The following is a 25,450-nucleotide window of genomic DNA, read 5'->3' on the forward strand; positions in this document are numbered from 1 at the left end:
AAAAATCATCTCCATACAAAAACCTAAAATCTATTTTCTTCCCAAAAAAAAACCTCTTTTCTAACCCTAATACTAACCCTCATCCTCGTTATTGTTGTTGTCGTCGTCAATCATTATTTTATCTTCTTATGAGAAAACACCTCTCACACCCACTTCAACATCCTTAATCGGTTTTCTAATAATATATTTTTGAAGTACGATAAAAGATTTGAATATTAACGTTTGTAAATGAAAAAAATTAAATTAAAAGTATCACTTCATAATAAGCTTTTCAGTGTCAAATCTAATTATACAATCAACACATCAAATACGGATAATTAAAAAAGTTAATTGTATTCAGACTTAAAAAGAAGATGGTAAGAGTAACATATTTTCATCCCCGTAAGCCAGTAGCCCTAACAGGGTCAAGCTGTTTCCATTAAGCATCATCTTCTCCTTCGGATCATCATACTCTTCTTCAGGGACTTGTTTATGTGCAAAACCAATGCACCCAACGCTTCTTCCAGCCATACCTCCAATCATCTGCTCTAGTTTCTTCCTTTCTCCATCACCAAGATCTTTCACAGCTCCCGAGTCATCATAATAACTCGAACACATCGACAGGATCAACTCAGCTTCTCCTTTCCAATGAACATGGACACTGTCATCAATGCTCCTCCAAATCAAAACCCCGCTTCGGTTTTTCCGGGAATTAAAGGGTTCAGCGGCACAGCTCTTCTACGTTTTCTCCACATCCATGGCGGCCCAAGAAAGGATTGCCCTTTCTGCAGAACAACCGGAGAATTCAAACTCTCCAGCGTTGAAAGCGATTCCTTGATGGATCAGTTCAACATGTGGAGGAATTGAAGTCGAAGAAGCGGACTCTTCTGTGTATTGTTGACCTACCCAGAATTCTGTCACTTTCATTCTGTTGAATGTGAACGAACGGACACAAGATTTTACAGTGTAAGTTAAATCAACAATGGCGGATTTTATAGTGTGATTAAAGCAGAAAGGAAAAGTGCAGGCTGTTTCCTCCAGTTAAATCAATGTAGACGCGATTTTGATCAATGAAATCTTGGGAATTAAGACTCCAATTAAAACAACTGTTTTTGCTAATAGAACTTTTTCTTAAGAGAGTAATATTTTTATTAAAATATGACTTTCTAAGGAATAATTAAGGAATTGTTCTGTTAATATAGGAGGAATAATTAAAAGTAAGAGTTATATGCCAAACCACGATCCTTGTTTTAAATTAATCCCTAAACTTAAGAAGGTTCTAATTTCATCCTCAAAAATCTTATTTTAAATTAGTTCTTAAAATTTTGCAACATTCTAATTCATCCCTAAACTATGACCCTCTTTCTAAATTGGTCGTGAAACTTTTGAATGTTCCAATTTAATCCCCAAATTCATCCAGCACCATCCGCAGCTTTCAAAAAGTATGGAATAATTTCATTAAATGTCCTCAAACTATAACACATTCTACATTACTCACACGGAAATCCAACCTAGGCCCGCATCCACATCCCCAGCCACAACTTCGTTGAGCCAATATGATGAGCATCGGATATCATCATCTTGTGTCATAAACAGTAAATGCAGGTGGGAATTGTATGTAGCTGAGACAAGTAGGTGTTGCTGCAGATAGGGTTTATCTTTATATAGGCGGCTTTGACCTTTGCTGGCTGAGACACAGCCATGTGCCTCTAAGGGCGGAAGTCCATGTTTGGTTCAAGTTTTTCAAAGGAATTGGAATCCCTGCTGAAATTCAATTCCATCAAATGAGGAAAAGTTAATTCCATCCAAAAATTGATAGAATTCAATTCCCTTGTTGGAGGGAATTGAAATTTGATCATACTACCCTCATCAATCATTTGGTAACTTATTCATATATTGAATAAAAATAATTTTTTATTATTTCGGGTCGGGTCGGGTTTCTAATTCATATATTCGGGTCGGGACGGGTCGGGTGAAACTTTATTTTGGTCGGTTCAGATCGGGTTTTTTAAGTGTGATATTCGGGTCGGGTTCGGGTTTAGGGTGAAAAAACCGGACCGACCCAAAAATATATATAATTCAGGTCGGGTCGGATTAAGTCACTATTTTTATTAAATAAAAATAATTTTTTATTATTTCGGGTCGGGTCGGGTTGGATTTCTAATTCATATATTCGGGTCGGGTCGGATGAAACTTTATTTTGTTCGGGTCGGGTCGGGTTTTTTAAGTGTGATATTCGGGTCGAGTCGGGTTTTATTAAGTGTGATATTCGGGTCGGGTCGGGTTCGGGTTTAGGGTGAAAAAAACCAAACCGACCCGAAAATATATATATTTCGGGTCGGGTCGGATTAAGTCACTATTTTTATTAAATAAAAATAACTTTTTATTATTTCTGGTCGGGTCGGATTTCTAATTCATATATTTGGGTCGGGTCGGATAAAACTTTATTTTGTTCGGGTCGGGTCGGGTTTTTTAAGTGTGATATTCGGGTCGAGTCGGGTCTGGGTTTTTTAAGTGTTATATTCGGGTCGGGTTCGGGTTTAGGGTTTAGGACCGGACCGAAAAAAATATATAATTTTACCTTATATATTTAGGAATAATTACAATAATACCCCTCTATATATAATTTTTTTTTTCAATTAAGTCAATGTTTTATTAAATAAAAATAATTTTTTTATTATTTTGAGTCGTGTCGGGTCGAGTTTCTAATTCATATATTGAATAAAAATAGTTTTTGATATATTTTTTGGTAACTAATTAACATACTCCGATTGGAATGTATCAAAATATTGCTATATCTTTTGATAACTTATTAACATATTTTGATTGCGATGATTTTAACTTATAATGTTTATTAGCATGATTTTTATAATTTATTGAACTGAATAATCAATCAATAAAATGAAAATGTAACATTTTTTAATTTTTTATAATATATTACTACATGTAAGTTGTAAAATAAACTAAAATAAAGCAAAAAAATAATAAGGGCAATTCTGTCATTTTACATTACTGAAATCAAATTCACCTCACATGTCTGCGACCAAACAGAATATGGAATTTGATTCCAATTCCTGCCGACCAAACAGAATATGGAATTGGATTCCAATTCCTACAGATTCCAATTCCTTCACATATTCCAATTCCCTCATAAACATTCCAGCGAACCAAACGCCACCTATGGGAATAATGGCTAAAATAATGTCTTCAAAAACAAAATTTCTCAAAATAATCCATCTTGAGTATTATTTTACAGACTAAGGCAATTGTTACAGTATCTATAGAAGACTTCAAGATTGCATGGAGTCTTCATGTAATTAGTTTCAACCATAATTGAACTTAAAAAAATTCAACCATATAATAATATAACATGGCCTAATGATTTTATTAAGAAGAGATGTGATTATTATATGCATATAATTTAGGATAAAAATGGAATGTTCAAAAAGTTTAGGGACCAATTTAGATTGAAGGTCATATTTTGGGGTTGAAATTAAAATATTCAAAAGTTTGAGGATTAATTTAGAAACATAGTCATAGTTTTGGATGAAATTGAGATATTTAAAAGTTTAGAGACCAATTTAAAATAAAGGTCATAATTTGAGAACATGTTATGCAATTAACTATAAAAGTAATATTAGAATAATGGAAAATATTCCATATTTATTATTACTTTTAAAAAGTGTTGTGAATTTTTTTAAAGAATAATTAACGGATTATTTTGTGATTATACGGTGAGTAATTAAAAGTACTATTAAAATTATAGAAAGCATTCCATGTTTATTATTGCTTTTGAAAAATATTCTGAATTTAAAAAAAAATTAAATTTGGATTACTTGATTTAAAATTTAAGTATTTAAAATTAAAAGTAATTTTGGAATTATTCTGTTATTATATAAGAAATAATTAATTGTATGTTTTTAAGAAAACATATACAATTTTTAAACCCATAAATTATTTATTAATCATATAGTTATGTATTAATAAAAAAGGTAAATTACATAAATGGTCTCCTGATTATTAGATATTATTTTATTGAGTTTTTCAACTATTAAAAGTTAAAAAATAATCTCTCGACTATAAGGTGTTGCTTTGTTGAGTCTCTCGACTATTACAAGTTATAAAATAGTCACATGACTATTCATTATGTTTCTAACTTATCATTTTTTCATTAAAAAATTAACAATTATCTGAGCTGGACGTTAACTTGCTGATTGAGATATGATTGTCGTTTGAGATTATGAGATCATACTTTATCATATCTCAATCAACAAGTTAACGTCTAACTAAGACAACTGTTAATTTTTTAATGAAAAAAATAATAAGTTTAAAACATAATGAATAGTCATGTGATTATTTTGTAACTTATAATAGTCGATAGACTCAACAAAGTAACGTCTTATAGTCGAAAGATCATTTTGTAACTTTTAATAGTCGAGAGACTCAACAAAATAACTTCTTATAGTCGGAGGACTATTTGTTTATTTACCCTAATAAAAAACTATTGATATCAAACCGGGTTAGCTCCCCTCTGTTTTCCAGTTGTAGTAATTGTCTTTCTCACAGTAATCAAAGCTGAACTGATAGTGAAAGATACAAGAAGCTCAACACATAACCGAGTCTACAAGTAGGGTTCTAAAACCAACATACTTTGCATCATACTGGGTTTTGTTTAAGGAACATTCATGACTTGGATGGACTGCAACATGTCGACCGCGATTACGAGATCCCCCGATTTGATCATTCCTCTAGCCTTGAGTAATGAGAAGGTTTTGTTGAAGTTGTTTTCCATATCATCGGAGAAATCGAGACGGAAGGGAATGAGCCCCCATTGTAGGTTTAGACGTCTCCGGACGGAAGTTGTGGTCGTAAAAGAAAAGACGGGGCAATCTGGTCGACAACGTGAAAGGAGAGATGACATGTGGCATGTCTGTGTAGACAAAAAGGGCATCCACCTCTAAATTGTTAGCTGCAGGTCACATAACCAAACTCATGTCAAGACCGTAATCAATGAAAAACTAACTCAGAATAATATACTAGATATCTGTCAGCTCTAATATATTAGGTAGTGTTTGTTTTTGCGGAGGTAAACGTCTGCAGTCTGCGGACCACATCTGCAGACATCTGCAGCAGAAGAAGTAGACCAAAAGTCTGCAGTCTACAAGAAGAAGACTGTTTGTTTTTTAATGTCTGCAGAATGCTAAAATAAACTGAAATATAAATAAATTGATTTTTTAAACTTAAAAGAGTTTTGCAATACAAAGATTTAAATAATTTTATTTTTACAATACTGAATTTAAATAATTCATACAACTACAATAATAAATTTTTTAGAAAAACAAACACCACCTTATTAATTCTATTATAAGTCTCACATAATCACATGTATTTTTAGTTTTATAAGTTTTATAGAATAAAATTTATAAATGATCATTAAATTATATGATTTTTTTAAAATATGGAATTATGTAATACTTTTAATTTTTTTAAATATATATTCATAATTTATTTTTATAATTATATGATATTTTTAGAAAATATTTTTAATTTATAAAATTATTTTATGATTATTTTTTATTTAATTTTGATTATATTTTAAAATTTTAAAAACATAATTTATATTTTTTTTATATTTTAAAATCTTAATTATCAAACAATAAAATCATTTTTTATTAAGCAATGTGGTTTAAATATTTACATTTTGTATAAAAAGTTTAAATATAATTTAAAAATAACAAATCCAAAAAAAATATTATATTTAAACTTAAATCAAAATAATTAAAATAAATATAAAATTTTAATAATATATAAAATAATTTATATGATATAAAATTATCTATAATATAATATTAAAAAATTAATATTTAATTTATTTAAAAAATTAATATCTATAATATAATATTAAAAAACTAATATTTAATTTATATAAAAAATTAATATTAAAATTAAAATCAAATATTATATAAAATTAAATATAAAACTTCTTTGAAGAGGTTAGAAGACGTCTGCAGACATAAGATCACGTCTGCGTCGCGCAGACGTTAGAAGAGTTTATGTCTTCTAAAAAACAAACAGTCTGCGAAGCCCAACGTCTGCGCGTGATCTGCGCGGCGCAGACATAAGAACTTTGCAGACCTTACACAGTAAAAACAAACACCACCTTAGTCTTATAACCGAGCTCAAAAACGGTATCCGATTGCTCGGCTTTTGGATGACATTGCATCATTCATTCCGTCTACACCAAACATTTCGGACAAATAAAATTGTGAACGGGAAAGAATGAAAACCAGCAACATCAGGCATATATAAATTCATGAATCCAAGCTTGTGCAAACACATAATTAGACATAGATTACGGAACAGAAGATTCTTACCCATTTTGGCCGCAGAAATACAAATCTCTTCTGAGATACTATCTGCAAATGAAACTCCTACATTAGGCAGTACCATAGCCTCATGGCGTTTTTCCTCCCTCCACCATTTCTCTATTCTCACACTAACACTTCTCAGAACAGCTAGTGCCTTGTCAGGGTACTGTCCCATTGCTGATTCACCGGAGAGCATTAAAGCATCAGCTCGCTGCCTTACTGCTTCAGAAACATCAGCAACTTCAGCCCGGGTGGGTGTAGGGTATTCAATCATTGATTCGAGTAGCTGCGAGGCAACAATCACTGGCTTATTTAGTTGCCTGCACACCTGAACAATCCTTTGCTGAGCTGATGGAACCTGTTCCAATGGTATTTGAGCACCCAAGTCTCCTCTTGCAACCATAGCTCCATCTGATGCTAGAATAATTTCTTCTAGGTTCTTTAATGAGTCAATACTCTCTACCTTTGCAATGACAGCTATGTCGCTGTATCATAAGAATGTGATGTCAATTACTAAATAGTATTCAGTTTCAGTCTAGAATTCTAATTTCTCTGTCGAAAGTGAACATGCAACATCTACGTGAAAAGTAGAACCTTAAATATCCTTAAAAAATATCAGAACTAACCACCACCACTCTGATCTTCTAAAAGTGTAAGGCAACAACATAGATGCTTACCTACCACGAGACCTAGCAGCAATATAGCTTTTAAGATGATTAATCACTTCAGCGGATTTGACGAAAGATATTGCAATAAAATCAACACCTTCTGCAATCCCAAAGTCAATGTCTAACCAATCCTGAAATGGAAACAAAGCTTGATCATGCAACTAGGAAGAACGTTTTGGTTTCTCAATAAAAACATGCAGGCAACACAGATAACTAGAAGGTATACAAAGAAGAAACACACCACTACTAAAAGTTTCAAAAAATGATAACCTACAGAGTAAATAGCAAAAATCAGATCCAAAACACCAGTGCCGGGATTGCATGACTGGAGTCGCTCTGCCATCTCATTTCACAAACGGACTTCTACCTATTAATTACGAATTTTAAATATCCCTAGACTTCTTTTAGCAAGTAGCAACATTACATTATCAATTCCTCATTGAATGGAAAGTGCAAATTCAAGTAAGAAAACAAAAATTCAGACAAATGCATGGTTAATTCAAAGAGATGCTAATTTCTTAATTGTGGTAGCTCCTAATGTCCGATTCCATTGTTACTATATGTGATTAAAGTCGAATCATATATACCCTTCGATGAAACTAGCATTCACATTAGCTAAATCATTCCGTACCAATATCTATAATTCAAAGAGCAAAAAAAGAGGAACATGTAACAACCTTGGATGAAATGGTAGGAAGCATAGCGTTAAGCTCTCGAACAACACTCCCGTCCCTCCAGAAAGTCAAATTGGCTCGCGGAAGCAGCAATCCCGGATCAGTGCACCTACACTTAACATCAGGACCAATCTTCTCAATCACCTCAAACCTCACCATTCCACCATCAACCAAAAGTTCATCCCCAACTTTCACATCTGTATAACAAAATCAAACTATCTTATTTAAACCATCAATAAACCAATTTGCTCAACATGATTACTTTTGTTTCTACTGCAAGTACACAAACCTTCAGCAAAACCATCATAATTCACATTAATTGTTCGCTCAGGCCGCGGTGTACCGAAAGCTCTAACACTAAATGTCCAGATTTCTCCATCCTACATTTCAAATTGAATAATCCAGAATTAACTAAATAAACATGTTTTGAACATATATATGTTTTTTCCCCTTTTTAACTTCACCTCAGCTTTGGCAGAGGCAGCGCCAGCGAGATCTCCCATGTGAATCTCGCTACCTTCAGTATCCATCATAATGGCTACAGCGAATCCTTTCTCTTCGTTGAGTCTCCTCACCCGCTCGATCACCATTTTATGCCACTCGCGTGTGCCGTGGCACATGTTGCCGGACCTATCGTGCAGATAAGCTTCGTCCGCCTCGTGCTCCTGAATCCATTCTCCTTCAGCTCCGCCTCCGTCACCGCGTCCACATCGATCCCCGCCGCCGCTCCCGAATCCGACGGTACATGAGAAGGAACCGCCACCACGTTGTCCGCCGACAAACCCCCTGTAGCTCCATTCTGACCGTTACCGGAATCCAACACTTGCGATGATGCCGCATCGAGATCCGAATATAACGATTTGGTGATGGTGAGAGAGTGTCTTTTGCTCGGGAAATTGATTACCGGGAACCGGGTGTAGGAAGTCGCGGGAAGTTTCTGGAGAGTGAGGTAAGGAACACGGGAGGGAGTGAATTGGAGGGAATGCGACATTGTTACCGGTAAAGGCAACGGTTTCAGGTGGCCGGAAATGTATGGGAGCAAGTGAATTTAGTAATTGGTTGGAATCAAGGAGTGGATTATATAAAGTGTAAATTTAATATTTATAGAGTTTTAACAATTCAAATTTAATATTTATTTGTGAAGTAATAAAATAAATAATTGTTTAAATTATAATAAAATATAATTCAAAATAAATATAATGAGTCATTTTTGACAATTTTAATGATTTAGAGAAAATATTCATATGGATGTTGAGAAAATTATTATTGGAACAATATGATTGTTATAGAGTTTACGAGAGATTATGCGAATCACCTATTACTTTAGAAAAAATTCACGAAATATATGATGTTTTGAGGAATACATATGAAAGATATAACGTTTTTCTCAAGCTATACATAATCTAATCATAGAGATTCTTATAACTGAAAATCGTAAAATATTTTCTAGAAATGATCTTATAATCCGACTAAATTTTGAGATACATAATCCATTTTAGTTTAAAAATAGTCCTCCAAAGGCATTAAATGGGAAATTGTTTTTGTAAAGATAGTATCCCAATGATTTTGCCACATAATCAGCACTTGTCGCTTGGATTAGGGCGAGTAGTCAATTTTATCAAATCGATTTTAAAAATTTAAATTAACTAAATTAATGAATCATATTTATAGTTAAAATTGTATTTTAATTTTTAGTCAAATCGGATGATTTAATTTTCTATTTAAACTTAATTATAAATATTTATATTATTATTATACTAATTAATTATAATTTAAATAATTTTTTATAATCATATATGATATATATATTCTTTGATTAATCTAGGTTAAAATAAGATGATACATGTTCAAACATAACTCTCATACATCTGATATTCATGATACTTGAACTTCAGATCTCAAGAAATAACAATAATTTTTTTATCATCAGGGTCACTTGATTTGTACGATATATATATATATATATCTTACAAATCGTGAGATTAGACTCAAACTTAAAAATCAATTTAATTATTATTAAAAATTCTAAGTTATTTAAATCTTATTTTATAACTTAATTTTTATTTTAAAAATTAAATTAAATTAAAATTTTAATAATAGATTAAATCGAAAAATTTAATTTTTTTCTCAACTTATATCATGTCAACCCGTTCAAGCATCGATGCCCCTCCATCTCTCTTACAATTTTTATAACTTGGAAATCTCTTACTTGTGCTAACTTTTTCCTCCATAATAACATTGACCCACTTCCTTCCTTAAATTTTCAAAACCAGATCGTAATTCCCCCCAAAACTTCCAATTTTTACTTATCCGCAATCGCCACCACCCCCTCCATCGCCGTCTTCCACCATCTTCGCCACCGAGCCGCTTAATTCAGGTAAAATAATGGATTGTTTTATTTTATATTCTTTATATTGTTAGATCCGATTCTTTGATCGATTTATTATCAAAAAGAAAAGGGTTTGATTGATTGATTTTTTTTTCAAATTAAGGAAGAAGAAAAAGATGGAGGACTTTCATATCGAAGTTTTGGTTTATGTTATTTCCCGCGAAGGAGTACAAAATTATCGTGGTCGGGTTGGATAATGCCGGCAAAACGACGACGCTTTACAAGCTTCACCTTGGCGAGGTTGTTACCACCCATTCTACAGTTGGGAGCAACGTTGAAGAGCTTATTTATAAAAACATTTGCTTCGAGGTAGAAAAAATTGAGATGTTATTTTTGATTTCTCGATTTTTTAATTTTTGGGTTTTCATTTCTTTAATCTTAAGTAATACAATTTTATCCAAATAGTGTGTTAGTTCAATGTTTTGAAATCTTTTAGATATGCTCATAGTTGTAAAAAACGCGCCTGAGGCTCACTGGACGGGGCTTTTTCAACACTGAAGCGAGGCACGTAGCCTAGGCGCAGCGAGGCTCTGAGGCGCGAGGCTCAGTCGAGGCGCAATTGAGGCGCGATGTAGGCTTAAAACCTTGTAATTATTACTGCAGGGCCTTCTCTTCTATGCATACATGGTCTGCAAAAATGAACGACCATTTTCGTTATGTTGTTTCAAACAAATAAGCTTTGTAATCGGTTTTGGTACTTTCTTCACCTAAGTTTATTTATCTATCAGTATTTGATATTTTCTTTTCCGCTCATCAAAATTTGTGACAGTCTAAAAATTAAGCAAACCTATAATAGGAATGCATTGCGATTAACTGATGAAACTCGGAAAGAAAGGGTACTTCTATGTATTAGCATAGATTAAAAAAAATGTTTAATTAACTTACTGATTAATAACTAAGTGAAGGATATAAATCCATGATTTAAAAAGGCCGTATAGGTGTTGTAAACATGATGAGGAAGTTTACCGGAAAATAGAGTTGGTGAGACCCGCGATAATTAGATTTGCCACCCCTTACATCACTCTTCTTTCAATACAAGTTCAAAAGGCAAACCTTAGAAAGATGTTTACTTCTGATGACTGGAGGAAGAGTAAATACTCAAAAGAGCATGGCAGTAAAAGAGTCGCATCCATTGTTTTGATGCCTACCTTTTGGAGTACAATTGTGTATATCCTTAAGATGACGGGTCCTCTCGTAAAAGTGCTTAGGTTAGTTGATGGTGAAAAAAGGCCGGCCATGGGCTATGTATATGAGGCCATGGATAGGGCAAAAGAAGCAATTGCAAACTCCTTTAATAATGTGGAGGACAAGTACAAAGATGTGTTTGCAATTATTGACAAAAGATGGGAATGTCAACTCCATCAACCATTACACGCGACCGGGTGTTATTTGAATCCTCAGTTATTCTACTCAAATCCCCAAATTCAAGAGGATAAGGAGGTGATGATCGGGTTGCTTAAATGCATTGAGAGATTAGTGTCGAGTGTTGTTGATCAAGGTAATATAGAGGACCAATTGTCACTTTATAAGAATGCCGAAGGTATATTTGGGATGGCAATATGCATACGTTAAAGAGAAGCAAAGTCACCAGGTTACTTTCTTTATACATATATAAAATAATATAAATCAAATTTAATTTTTGCTTGTTCTAAAACTTGTTCTAAAATATATATTTACAGCCGAGTGGTGGGCTTCTTTTGGCAATGATGCACCGAAATTAAAAAAGTTTGCCATCAAAGTCCTCAGCCTTACGTGTAGTGCAAGTGGTTGTGAGCGAAATTAGAGTATTTTTAGCCTCGTAAGTAACTCAGATATCATTTAAGAAACATCATAAGTAATGTTTTTGACTCTTGATTATTCTGTTATAATTTGGCAGCTTCATAACAAAAGAAGAAACCGACTTGCGCAAACTCAGCTCAATAATTTAGTCTATGTGAAATATAATTGAGCGTTAAAGCGGCGTTATAATCATCGTGATGTCATTGATCAAATCTCTTTGGATGACATTGATGAAAGTAATGAATGGTTGCTTGGTAGAATGGATGAGGATGAAGAAGAAAATAAAGATTATGTGTTTGATGATGACGATTTGACATGGAAGGATGTTGGTATAGCTTCCGGAGCTTATGAGCGTGACCATAATACTAGAAGAAATAACGTTGCTAGTTCAAGCTCGAAAGGAAAGGAAAAAGCTAGACCACACCTTGTAGATGAAGATGATGAAGATGATGAAGTTGTTATGCTAGAGGAGTGACACTGAAGAAGAAGACATTGGGGATGGTGAGACGGATGAGGAGGAAGATGATGACATACCACTTGACGATGATGAGGAGGATTAGTTTGATGTTTGATGATGATTATCAGTGACTTTATTTGATGTTTTGTTTTTGCATGTTGAATTTTTTTGTTAAACTTAGTACTTGATTATGCTTGTTGATAACTTTTATGACGTTAGGTTGGTATTTTGAATTTGAGAATAAACTCTATTGAAGCCTAATATTGGGTATTTATGATATTTGAGTTTTATTGCATTAATATATACATGTGTTAAATTTTTTGGATATCATGCACCTCGCCTTCATGAATCCCGCGCCTTTCATGCGCCTCGGGCCTCAAGGCTCCAGGACACTTTGCGCCTCGATGCGCCTTGAGCCTTTGATAACTTTGGATATGCTATTTTAGATTTGGGAAAAGTTTGAGGAGTTGAATCAAATAGGTTTAAAACTTGGAAATCTCTTGATCATGTAGCCTATTAAATGGGATTTTTGCTAATTCTGAATCACGAGGAATATCTCTCGGTTATGATCGTTTATGAGTGTTATGAAATTAGCACGAATATTTGAAGGGATGTTAGTTACTACATAGCCTTTAATACTGGGAAATTGGTTCTTGGAACTTGTTTGATACTTAGAAATTGGTTTTTGGAGCTTGTTCAATATGTGTGAGGACTGAGGAAGCGTCGTAGAATAAAAGCAAAAATAAGAATGATCGAAACGTAGTCAGGATACGACTAAACATGTCTGGACTCATCAAAGGTTTACTTTTTATTATTTTTCTCTCAAATATGGAATCAAAAACTAGCTATTATGTTCTAACTGTATTTTAAGGTTCATTCCTTAAAGACAAGGTTTTTTCGTGTTAATGTTTAATAATGAAAAATTGGTTTGACATTTTTATTGTATCTTGTTATATAGAGATATTTTTATTGTTGTCTCTTACACAATACTCATGTCTCAATTGTTTAGAAGTTTATGTGCCCCTTGTTCGTATTGTGTCATGTATGTATTGAATGTGCATGTTTCCTAGAAGCCAAAGTTATGCTTAACCCATCTCTTCCTGCACTAGTCGTTGACCTGAGTCTCCGAGTCCTCTCACTCCTTGAAGTTTTTGACAAGAAAACTGATAGGGATGCGGTGACGGATTAATGAATGTTGCTCTTGTTGAAGAATCAAACCTATAAAGCTCTAGACTCGATGAAGAACAAAGGGGATGAATAGGGGAAGGTGGCGGTAACAACTATGATTTTTTAGGGTTTCTTTTAGGTGTTGAAATCAAGGCAATAAGATTAGAACAAAATAAACAAAAGATAAAGAAATTAAAATTAAAATAAGATAATAAAGAAATCAAAAGATCTCCCTTATGAAGGTGGACGATAAAGATGATTGATGGTGTGGATGGATTTGTGGAAAATAGATGGATAAGTGTCCTATCGAACCCTCCTAGTTGCAATGAAAAGACAAACTCGATAAATGACTCTAACCAACCCTCCTAGTTGCGATCAAAAGACAAATTGGAGTGTGAAGACTAATCTCCCTCACAAGAACTTGAAATAACTTCAGGAGAAGAAGTTTCGAAGGCACATGGCAATCAACACTTGCAAAACAAACTCTCGTTGTATTATTAATCAAAGAAATCTGATTTACAAAGTTGAGTGAAGCCTCCTTTATATATAAGGGTGAGTTCTAAAGGTCCTAAATAGCTAATGAATAAAATAATGACAAACTAAATATATCTTAACTCTAATTCCTAATAAAATAATAATAACTAAAAATAATGTTTTAACTCAATCTTAATTCCTAATAAAATAATAACTCTAATTCTAAAAGATAATGCATCATCCTATATTAAATTATATTACAAATAATCAATATAAATATTGAAAATTCGTAATATTTACAAAAATTACGTATTAATCTCGTATGATGTCTTCAGTAAAATGAATGTATCTTGAGTTCCCGATATCGAATTGATGTGATTCAAGAACCGTTGTAAAGATAAGAGATAGACGGTTGTATCTCCAGAAGATATGTTGACCAAATAAGATCAAGATCCCATTCAAAAGTCGTCGCAAGTCTATTGTTGTTCTGGTATTCTTTTCCAAGGCTTAGACGAGTGGATCATTTGGAAGAGTTATTACTTATTCCTTTGATGTGAGCCTTGTGATGCATGTATCATCCTCCCTTTCTTCAAAAAGATTCGACCTCGAATCTAAAATTTTAAAGAGAGCAACATTAGAATCGTTTAATGATTCATTCACATTATGCTTACCGAATAGATATGCTTTGAATCTTCGAGACTTTGTTATTCTAATAGGTTCGAGTAGAAACATTAGTCCAAAGAAGCATGTATTATGGAATCTGGTGCATGTATCCCTCCCCCACTCCTCAAAAGGATTCGTTCACGAATCTAAAAATCCAAGAGAAAGAGAATTAGATGTGTTTAAAGGAAAACTTGTGAAACATTTACCAGGATCAATGTGATGTGTCATTATGCGTGTTAGTCGAGGTTTATTCTTTGCATGGACTGATTTCTTATAGTCTTGAAGTCCTCTTTTGCATACAAGTCTTGAAGTCATCTTTTGCATACAAGTCTTGTAATATGATGTTTAAGTTGAAATTCAACATGGCATCGGCTACTGTTGGTTTTCGTTATGATTGCTTTAGATATTCTCTCCATGGCTTGACTCTTGTGTAGCGAGAATGAGTGTTGAAAAACCATTTCAACTGGTTTGTGATAGTAATCTCTTAAGTTCCTAAGTGTGGTTCATGAATTAATAATTCTCGGGAGGAGATTTGTAGACTAAATAACCTTCGTGGTAGTGCATCATCTACTGTGTTTTGCTTACCTTGGTCTTTTATGCAATTAAAGGAGTTGTGTTTAGTATGGATGACAACTTCGAGAATCTTACCTTGTAAAAAGGAGAAGTATGTTACAATATCATTAAAATAGGTAATAAAATACTTACCTTTAGACTCTCGTAAATCGCGACTCTTCATTGATATAACATGTTGATTAGGGCTTTCAGGTGATAACCCGTTAGGAGGGTCACCTAACACCATTCGACAACTGTTGGTGATGGAAGATGGTGCAGATCAGTCTCGTGTTGCTTTTACTTTTTCATCATTTACATGGATGCCCTGTGCACAAACTATAAAGCCTGTGAAGTTGTTCAAATCATATTTTGTCATTAAGATGGCGTCATGACTAAGGCTTTCCTGGATATAACCTTTTTGGAACAAATCTAACTCTTTGGTTTGTTCGAGATTGTATATTTGACGAGGTATGATGGAACCTTGAATTAGATTGGTTTACTGTTATTTTCCTCTTTCCAGTGGTAATCCGTCAGGTGGATCTCCTAACACTTCTCGAAAATCCTGTAACAAAGATTAAAACACACTAGGCAACTCCTTGTTAATGTTAGAAATCGAAACAATTGATTTCCTAAAGTGAACAAGGATGCAAGGTTGTTTGTAAAGAAGGTTCTCTCTCAATTCTTTTGTGTTCACACATAGATTTTGAGTCACTCTTTTCTTCTCACAATTAGGTTCACTCACCTCCCATGTGTCATTATTCTTTTGGCTTTTGTAACTAGTGACATCTTTTTCTTTTACCTATTTCTCATCTTTTTCTTTTTTTGCTTCCCCTACCTCTTCACAAATTCTCATTTGATCTTTAGGGTCTGGAGGTGTGTCATTCTTTGCTGGTCGTTGTTTCTCATTGCCGAATTTGTCATTTCTCAGCTTTTTTTGAGAAGGTGGAGTATAAGATGATGAAGTATTTGAAGGATTACCTTGGTAAGAGAATGAAATACATTGATAATGTTCTCTGAATTGGAATCTCCTTTGGATTTGTGTTTCGATTGTTATTGCCTTCTTTAGTGTATCTTCAAGGTTTTCATACCCATGGAGGTCAAGAAGATCAGTGATGTTTTAGTTCAAGCCGATGACGAATCTTGATACAGTGTCCTTTTCTTTTTCGGTTATGTTAGCCCTATTGAGTAAAGACTGCATCTCTTTGTAGTAGTCTTCAACTGAACTTCTACCTTGTCGAGGTCGTTGTAGTCATAGTTTAACTTCTCGTGTATAATGTGTCGGTAGGAATCGCTTCCTCATAGTTTGTTTGAGGTCAGTCCAAGAAGTGATTGCTTGAATTTGGAAGTTTTCAATCTTTTTCCTTGTTTGCATCCACCAAGTTCGAGCATATCCTTTGAATTGCATGGTGATGAGGGGAACTTGTTTAGCTTGGGGGTAGTCATGGTATGCGAACATGAGATCAACTTTTCCTTCCCAATCGATGTACCTGTCCGGATCGTTGTCTTATTTGAAAGACAATACCGTGGACTTTGGTTTTACAAAGAGTTCGGGTGCTTGGAAATGTGGTTGTTCTCGCCTGGGTACAAAAAATCCAACATTGTTTGCTCTTGGATTCTGGTTTGGTAGATCCAGTTGTGGTTTTTTTCGTTCTCTCATGTATTGTTAAGTTCATCAAATCTTTCAATTTGAGTCGTGAGTCGGGCAAGTGTGGCTAAGATAGCCGTAAGTGTCTTGTTGTTATTGTCGCCCATTCTGAAATCATAACACTCAAAAGAAAATTTTAAAGTAAAATAAAAATAAAAGAAAAAAAATTAAACAAGCAAGAAATCTCACAAGTAACTCCAAGAAAGTAACACAGCGAGAGGCAAATAAGCCTATCTTGTACTCTTTAAAACTCACTTTACCAGGTAGTCTTCCACAGTTCGTATCGGAGTTTGATTAGTAGCAAAGGCGATAAGAAAACCTAAAAGCTCTAAGAGGCCAAACAAGGTTTAGACTCGAAGAGAACGAGAATGCAAGAAAGGAAGAAGTATGTAAACTCTTTAGTCCTACTAACACAAGAAATATAATGTGTTAGATAATGCAAAAGAACAATAAAAAGGAAAAACAAAAGAACCTAAAGCACTAAGAGTCAAAGGAAAAAAGAACCAAACCAGAAATCTAGAAAACGTTGGGTCAACTTGAGCAACGTTTTGAGGGGGTTACCGGTATCAAAAATTTTGGAACAATTCTTGAATGTCTTTTGATATGTCTAGAAACCACCTATAAAATTTCAGAACCGAATACCTTCAGTGGTATCCAGTAGACTGTTGAACGGTGAGTTATCAAACAATCTGTTTTTCGTGATCGTTTTGTTCGAAGGTCTTCTTGATCTAAAATATTATGATTTTTTTAATGATCTTCAATATATACAGTTTCAATCTGGAAATTTTCACCACGAAATTCCTCCTGTAGAATTTTCAAGAAATTCAACAAGATTCTAGACCGAATCTATCGTTGAAACTTGAATGATGTATTTGAAGGCTCAAATGAATTCCGATTGGAGTGAATTTTGGACTGAATATTACTCTTAGGATGAATATGAGATTTGGAGAAAATAAGCCCTAAATTTATTCGTTTGCAATTTTTTTTAAAATTTTGGTTTTTTTTTCTGGCCTTTTTTCTGACCTTTTTTTGTTTTATTTTGTATTTGAAAAAAAGTAAACTAACAAGAAGGATTTTAATCTAAATTAAAATCAAATAAAAAGAACCTGAAACGATGAATCTTTTGTGAACTAGCTCCGTTGGGGTACCTTGATGGTTATGTGTGCAAGAACAAGCAAGATTGCTTGCTTCTTTCTAAGAATCGACCCAAATCTGATACTAATTGATAGGGGAGCGGTGGCGGATTAATGAACGTTACTCTTGTTGAAGAATCAAACCTAGAAAGCTCTAGACTCGAGAAGAACAAAAGGGATGAATAGGGGAAGGTGGCGGCAACAACAACTAGGATTTTTTAGGGTTTCTTTTAGGTGCTTGAATCAAGGCAATAAGATTAGAACAAAATAAACAAAAGATAAAGAAATTGAAAATAAAATAAGATAATAAAGAAATCAAAAGATCTCCCTTATGAAGGTGGACAGTAAAGATGATTGATGGTGCGGATGGATTTGTGGAAAATAGATGGATAAGTGTCCTATCGAACCCTCCTAGTCGCAATGAAAAGGCAAACTCGTTAAATGACTCTAACCAACCCTCCTAGTCGTGATCAAAAGACAAATTGGAGTGTGAAGATTAATCTCTCTCACAAGAACTTGAAAGAACTTCAGGAGAAGAAGTTTCGAAGGCACAAGGTAATCAACAGTTGCAAAAATAATCTCTCGTATTATTAATCAAAGAAATCTGATTTACAAAGTTGAGTGAAGCCTCCTTTATATAAGGGTGAGTTCTAAAGGTCCTAAATAACTAATGAATAAAATAATGACAAACTAAATATATCTTAACTCTAATTCCTAATAAAATAATAATAATTAAAAATAATGTTTTAACTCAACCTTATTCTTAATAAAATAATAATTCTAATCCTCAAAGATAATGCACATCCTATATTAAATTACATTACAAATAATCAATATAAATATTGAAAATTCGTAATATTTACAAAAATCATATATTAATATCGTATATGAATTTCTGCATGCGCACTCTTCAGTAGAGTTCCCGATATCAGATTGATGCGATTCAAGAACCGTTGGAAAGATAAGAGACAGAAGGTTGTATCTCCAGAAGATATGTTGACCAAATAAGATCAAGATCCCATTCAAAAAGTCGTCGCAACTCTATTGCTATTCTGGTCTTCTTTTCCAAGGCTTGGACGAGTGATCATTTGGAAGAGTTATTACTTCTTCCTTTGATGTGAGCCTTGTGATGCATGTATCATCCTCCCTTTCTTCAAAAAGATTCGATCTCGAATCTGAAACATTAAAGGGAGCAACATTAGAATCGTTTAATGATTCATTCACATTATGCTTACCGAATAGATATGCTTTGAATCTTTGGGACTTCGTTCTTCTAATAGGTTCGAGTAGAAACATTAGTCCAAAGAAGCATGTATTATGGAATCTGGTGCATGTATCATGGGATCTGGTGGATGTATCAAAAACCAAAGACCATAAATAGGAAGGTAAATAAGGTAGTTCTTGACAACCTAAACTTAAGTTGCAGATATCATCTTGAGCCACGAGTTTGCAAGTTTTGGCTTGGTTTGTGTTATCTGGTCTCCTGCTCTGGTATCCGGTCCGGTGTCTTTTGATATCCTGTTTTTAGCCCTACTACTTGTCACTGTCTTATTTCACACTCTATCCTTCACCTTGTTGAGAACAAGAATTTTGTAAAGTGTATCAGTCTAATGGAAATACTGAACTGTTATTGCAGTTATTTGCCACAATTGATGGAGTAGTTTTTTTAACAATGCGATTTAGGCTATTAGTGGTGGCGGACGGTGCCTCTACCATGAAATAGCAGCCACAATACCGTTATGCCACCGCTATTTGAAACCCCGGGTTGTACAACTATGAAGCCTCACACATTTGTTTCAATTTCCTATTACCCTTGTCCTGCTCATCCATAAACCAAGGGTTTATCAAAAACTTTGGAGCTGCCTAGTTACAAACCTATAAGCTCATTTTACTGGTAACACTAACAAGCTCTGCAATTCTTTTTGAATGGAAAGTGCATTATGTGGTTTGATAAATATAACATTTTCCCTATATATTGTACTATCCAGTTTTATGTCATAGGTTCTTTTAAGAGACTTCTTGGCAGTAGCTGATTATATTGTAAAGACACGGAGTTGTTTTTCCACGTACGCCACCCGAAATAGGCGAAGGCATGTTACTCCATTCCTTGTGTTCCATTATTTCTAATTTAGTTCAATTGTTGAGTTGCTCTTTTTTTCTGATTCGGTTCTCAAAATTCTATAATGCGAAGTAACTTGATTGTTGATTGCAGTTTAGCTAGCATCGGATTAGATTTTTTACATCAGGTCTCATTGGCCTTGTTCTTGCTATGAATTCAGCTTGTCCTTTATAAAGTTCCAATTTTGAAGCTGCCTTTTTATTTTTGAGTTTCATCTTAAGAACAAAATGGATATGAATTGATATTTTTTTTTATCGTTCATCTTAAGAACAAAATGGATATGAATTGATATTTTTTTATCGTTCTTTACGGAATTGTGTAAATCAGAAGAGAGTCGAGAGACTAATGAGGATACTGAATGTAATGGTCTCATTTAAATTTTATATATCTGATGGGCATCTAATATTTGTATTTTTTTTTGCCTCAGGTATGGGACCTTGGAGGGCAAGATCGACTAAGGACATCATGGGCCACATAGTATCGCGGAACTCATGCCGTTATCATGTTGGTAGACAGTGTGGATAGGGCCAGGATCACCATTATAAAGGAGCTCTTCAGGTTGCTCTCACACGACGACCTACAAAATTCTGTCATACTCATCTTTGCAAATAAACAAGAGGATGCAATGACCTCGGCTGAGATCACGGACGCCCTTTAACTTCACAGCATAAAAACCCACGATTGGCACATCCAGGCCTGCTCTGCATTTACCGGAGTCGGGCTATACGATGGTCTCGGGTGGATCGCCCAGCATGTTACCAGAAAAGCATCAAGTTAAAAAAGGAGGCCGATCACTGAAAGAAAAATTCCATTCATTCTTCATATATTATGGATTCTGATTGAAACAGAGTAAACTTTTTGTATATCTGTGCCTGCTGTATGAACTTTCCTAGACTGTTTTAACATTTTCTGCACAATGAAAGCATTTTCATTTAAAATATGATAATGAAGGTATAAATTACTGTAAATTTGTCATTTTTTCTGCACAATGAAATCTCTCACTCAAACATCAACAACACTGTAAACCAAGGCCTCTCCAAATTAGAGACAAAAACTCTTCCAAATCATCAAAATACAGTCACAGTATCCAACATCTACAGCCTCGAGATTCCTGGGGGCCTTCGAACCATTGATCCCACGAGAGATTTAGAGGGCCACTTGTGATTGGAAGTAATGGATCAGGTGTAGTTTCCACATTACTCAGCAGCCTGCCAATGCCATGGATCAAAAAACAAATTCGAATCAGCTTTTGCCCATAAGATGCCAAATGAATACCATTGATGTTAATGCTTACTCTTTGCATGCAGTTGAGGCCATCTCCATTCTTTCTATCTGCTCCAGCTCTTCCTGTGTGTATGATAAGGTCAATAAACATGGCAATAATGGGCTATGTTACTCAAAATCGATTGTTGATATGTGTCGGATACGAATGCCTCAAGAAAAATGAAGAGTCGGAGCAATGTACTAACATTAAAAGTTCTAACCTTTAAGCATATATCAACATTTTTTAACATGCAAGACTGCAAACAATTGCAGTTATTGCAATTGATTCTCAGCATAGAACACGGAAAAGGAAAATTTAGTGGTTCAAGCTAATTGGTATTTTCAAATATTCTTGTATTAGACAATCGAAACAGAGAGAGAAGGCTTCTTTTATTGGCCAAAGTCGGCCATTTCCGGGTACAAATGGTGGGATATATACGGTTTCCTATGTATGGAACAACAACTCTAACCTGATTAACAAATTAAGTTGTATTCCAACCTATAAAAGAATGAAGAACATAATTTGATAAATCTCGAATTTAGGTAAAGGAAGTTTAGAAATTGTCTCAACAAAAGAGGCATATGGACATCACATGGAAAGATATGCAAGCAAGGAATCTGTATGCAAGTATAAAAGAGGGGAAAGTAGAACTTTCTATATATTTACAAGTAATGCCCTCGGAAAATATCTTACCGCGTAAGTTTCCAGTTTCGGTAAGATATTTTCTGATGGCACTACTTGAAAAATATATAGAAAGTTCTATAACGGGTAAATCTTTAGGTAAGCAAGGAAACTTAAACTAGAGATTATATTAAGTAGCACACTTGAATTACATCCTCATTTCTCAGTAAACAGCATATAAAGCCCCTTTCGACAAATGTCCACGTGGTTGTGAATTCAAGCCCGGTATAAAACAATATACTTCCTCCTTGCTAATGGATATAACTGACTGGTAAAATTTCAAACAGTTGTTCAGGTATCATCCAAGTAACTTTTAGAAAAAGCCTTCCCATCATTTTGGTGAGTAATGGTAAGTTATTCATTCAAGTAGATTCCAAATACGGAATACCATTTGTTTGTTCGCAAGAAGTTTAAAAAGAAACACGGAAACAAAAGTTTCAACAAACCCGATCTAGCAGACGACAGACATCATGCATTAACTAAGAAAGTGAGCATAAACAGGCCAACTTAATTAACCAAAAAAAGGACTCAAGAACAAATTTCCAGACACTGGAGACCTAGCGGCCTAACACGAAGTGCAAGCTCTTAAAGTCATTGTCCAAATGTACAATCATCAGACAGATGAGTTAACATTAGGGCTTCTAGAAGGCTCAAAGATGGTTATGACTTCAGAGCCAAGGACAGTAAAGATGGCAGTTCGAGCAAGAAGCAACTGAATATTCAATTCAAAAAGGCAGTCTACCAATGCAATGCCTGAATGAATTACACGGATGAAGGTTCGGATTAATTGAAGTGAAGAAAGAACCAGTGCAGTGTAAAGAATTTCTTTTTACAGCTGCAAGGCCAAGAGACTACAATGCATCAAAGGTGATCTAAAGCAACACTATGTACTTCCAAGTTTAGGACACTCTATAAGGTTAATTAATATACTATTTATAGCAATAACATTGTACTAAATGGTAATACAGTACCCCAAACTATCTAGCAAAAATAACTGAAAATAATCAAGCCTCAAGGTCTGGCATAAGATAACTTCATTGGCCAGCAAAAAGGATTTGATTCAAGCCAAAGGCTATCATATGCTCTATATATGTTGCGAGTTACATAAAAGATAACGACAAACAAACCATCACACAATAAAATCAAGACAAAAGAAGGAATTGAATTCAATCGGTCTTCAACAGATCAATGAATGAATTCAATCCAAAACAACTATATTAAACACTGCATACAAGTAAACCAACATTTCAGCAGCTAAAGAGAAACCCCAAAAACAGAGATAATAACTTTACTTACTAACCTCTAAGAATCTAGTTTCTTGCTCTAGCCTTTTCAGTTCAGCTCGTATCATATGCTTCCCTCTGGTATCACTATCAGCTGGTTGAAAAACTTGAACCCGCTCGGGAATCGGACCCACCATGGATTGTGATCGACCCGACTGCATCTTCTTCACAGCAATATTCTAAACAATCCCAAAATGCCAAAACTTTGAAAGAAACAAGAGAAGTGGTGTATGAAAAGTTGAAGCTTTGTTTAGCTTATTGCATCAGAACAAAATGAGAAAGAGAGGGGCAAATAAGGGTGCCCCAGAAATCCTTATGGACCCCAGTGAAAAAAAAAGAGAAGCTTGAATTCAGTCAACCAATTACTAAAAACAAAACAAAACTAAAACAACAAAGTAGCCTTGTTTTAGGCAAAGACAAAATGGATCTGTGGTGGGATTTTTATGATGAAAGTGGCGAAACAGAGTTGGGTTTCTTTCTTCCCGTTTTCTTCTTGGCCTTAAGGAAGGTGAAACAAAGAAGAAAAGACGACTTTTTTTAAGTTTAAGATTGAAGGAAAAGGTGGTTTATTTTTCCTATCATTTTCTGTCGTTTTTACTTTAGGCTGTTTGGTAAGGCGTTTGGTATAGTGTGATTATTCAAAATTCATGATTATCTCTCTTAAAAATAGAACTGATTTTTGTTTTCAGAAAGATAAATAAATCTGATTTTCATTAATATAATATATATATATATATATATAAACAAATATGATCATCTTATACAATATAATTTTTTTAATTTTACATATATTTAGAACCGTTTAAAGATTAAAAATAGATAACTGAGATTAATAGTAAGAAATGAGAAAATATTCACTGAAAAAATAAGAATCAATATCAGTAATCTATTTTCACTCATCTAATGATCTTAAATCTGTATAAAAGTAAAGAGTTTTATATTGTGTAAGTGAATCGTATATATACAAATAGGTTTTCATTTGATTTCTCCGATTGTAAATAAAATTTAATTTTTTTAAATTTAAATCATGAGTAAATAAAGGATAAATTATATTGTTAACCACTTAACTTTTCTTCTCACTCTTATTTTAATTATTCAAATTTAAAAAATCTAAATTTAATCATTTAACTTTTGAATTGGTGATATGTCTTATTTTATTAATATTTTTCTATGATATATCATATTTTATTAGATTTTTTTATCATATAAGATCTAAAATAAAAAAAGAAAATTAACGTCTAAAATATAAATCTTAAACTCGAAAAAAAACTAAATTCTTAAAACATTTCGTAGCGTCTAAGTTGATGCCCATCCTCTTAGACAATATTTTGGGAAAATTTACTTAAAAATCACCCTAAAAATAATATATCTTCAATCTAACACCCATTCCCCATTATTTCTCAAACTAATACCTTTTCTGACAGTGTTGAGCGAAGGCACGTTATCAGGGGTGCCTTCATGGGGTTTACTGATGTGGAGTGAAGACATGTTTCAAGGGATTTAGTTGATGTGGCTATGGAAAGCATGTTTCAAGGGTTGTGCCTTTCAAAGGCGTGTTTGGGGGCACACGTTTTTGCCCTAGTTTAAAGTAGTTTTATGTATTTTAGGGTTTAGGGTTTATATATAGTTTAAGGTTTAAAGGGTTTAAGGTTAATGATTTTTAGGGTTTTGGAAATTTATAGTATCAAGGGTTTCGGTTCTGATTTAGGAATGATTTAAGGTATTTTTTTAATGTTATTTAGGTTGGAGTGGTTTAAGGTTTTTTAGGTTAAAGTGATTTAGGTTTTTTAGGTTAAAGTGGTTTTGGGTTTTTAGATTGAAGTGGTTTTGGGTTTTAGGTTAAAATGGTTTAGGTTTAAGGTTAGATTAAAATGAAAATGTTAATCACATGAAGTAAGAGCTAAATGGATTTTTTTAGAAAATACACATACATTGAAAAATATTAGAACATACAATTACATTGAAATATTTGAAAATAAGATTACATTGAAATATTAGAAAAGCACATACATTAAAATAGTAGAAAAACACATACAATATTGAAATATTATAAAAACACAAACATAAAAAATACAATTACATAAGTAAGAGGTAACGATTAAGTGATAATAAAAGAGCTGGGCAATTTTTTCCATTGTGGCCTAGGTTTATGCAA

General features: G+C 33.7%; 1 protein-coding gene and 2 pseudogenes across 1 annotated transcript; 1 reads left to right on the forward strand and 2 right to left on the reverse strand.

The window, feature by feature from the left end:
* Positions 1-4,616: 4,616 nt before the first annotated feature.
* On the reverse strand, positions 4,617-8,732 carry LOC120125761 (annotated as a pseudogene).
* Positions 8,733-9,996: 1,264 nt separating this feature from the next.
* Positions 9,997-20,926, forward strand: LOC120125790 (annotated as a pseudogene).
* A 160-nt stretch (positions 20,927-21,086) lies between these two features.
* LOC120125807 (guanine nucleotide-binding protein subunit gamma 2-like) lies at positions 21,087-23,848 on the reverse strand. The gene is made up of 3 exons (XM_039144145.1): positions 23,313-23,848; positions 21,362-21,414; positions 21,087-21,275 (listed from the first exon to the last, which is right to left on the reverse strand). Exons 1-3 carry the CDS (start codon positions 23,454-23,456, stop codon positions 21,146-21,148), a joined length of 327 nt encoding a protein of 108 aa, XP_039000076.1. The 5' UTR covers positions 23,457-23,848; the 3' UTR covers positions 21,087-21,145.
* Positions 23,849-25,450: the final 1,602 nt, after the last annotated feature.

Source organism: Hibiscus syriacus, unplaced genomic scaffold, assembly GCF_006381635.1.
Source record: "Hibiscus syriacus cultivar Baekdansim isolate YM2019G1 unplaced genomic scaffold, ASM638163v2 tig00110443_pilon, whole genome shotgun sequence".
Lineage (NCBI taxonomy): Eukaryota > Viridiplantae > Streptophyta > Magnoliopsida > Malvales > Malvaceae > Hibiscus > Hibiscus syriacus.

Coding starts and splice junctions, on each gene's coding strand:
- LOC120125807 (XM_039144145.1), bottom strand. CDS start 23,456: ATGCAGTCGGGTCGATCACAATCCATGGTGGGTCCGATTCCCGAGCGG. Junction 21,415..23,312: donor AAGAAACTAGATTCTTAGAG/GTTAGTAAGTAA, acceptor TCATACACACAG/GAAGAGCTGGAGCAGATAGA. Junction 21,276..21,361: donor GCCTCAACTGCATGCAAAGA/GTAAGCATTAAC, acceptor TGGCATTGGCAG/GCTGCTGAGTAATGTGGAAA.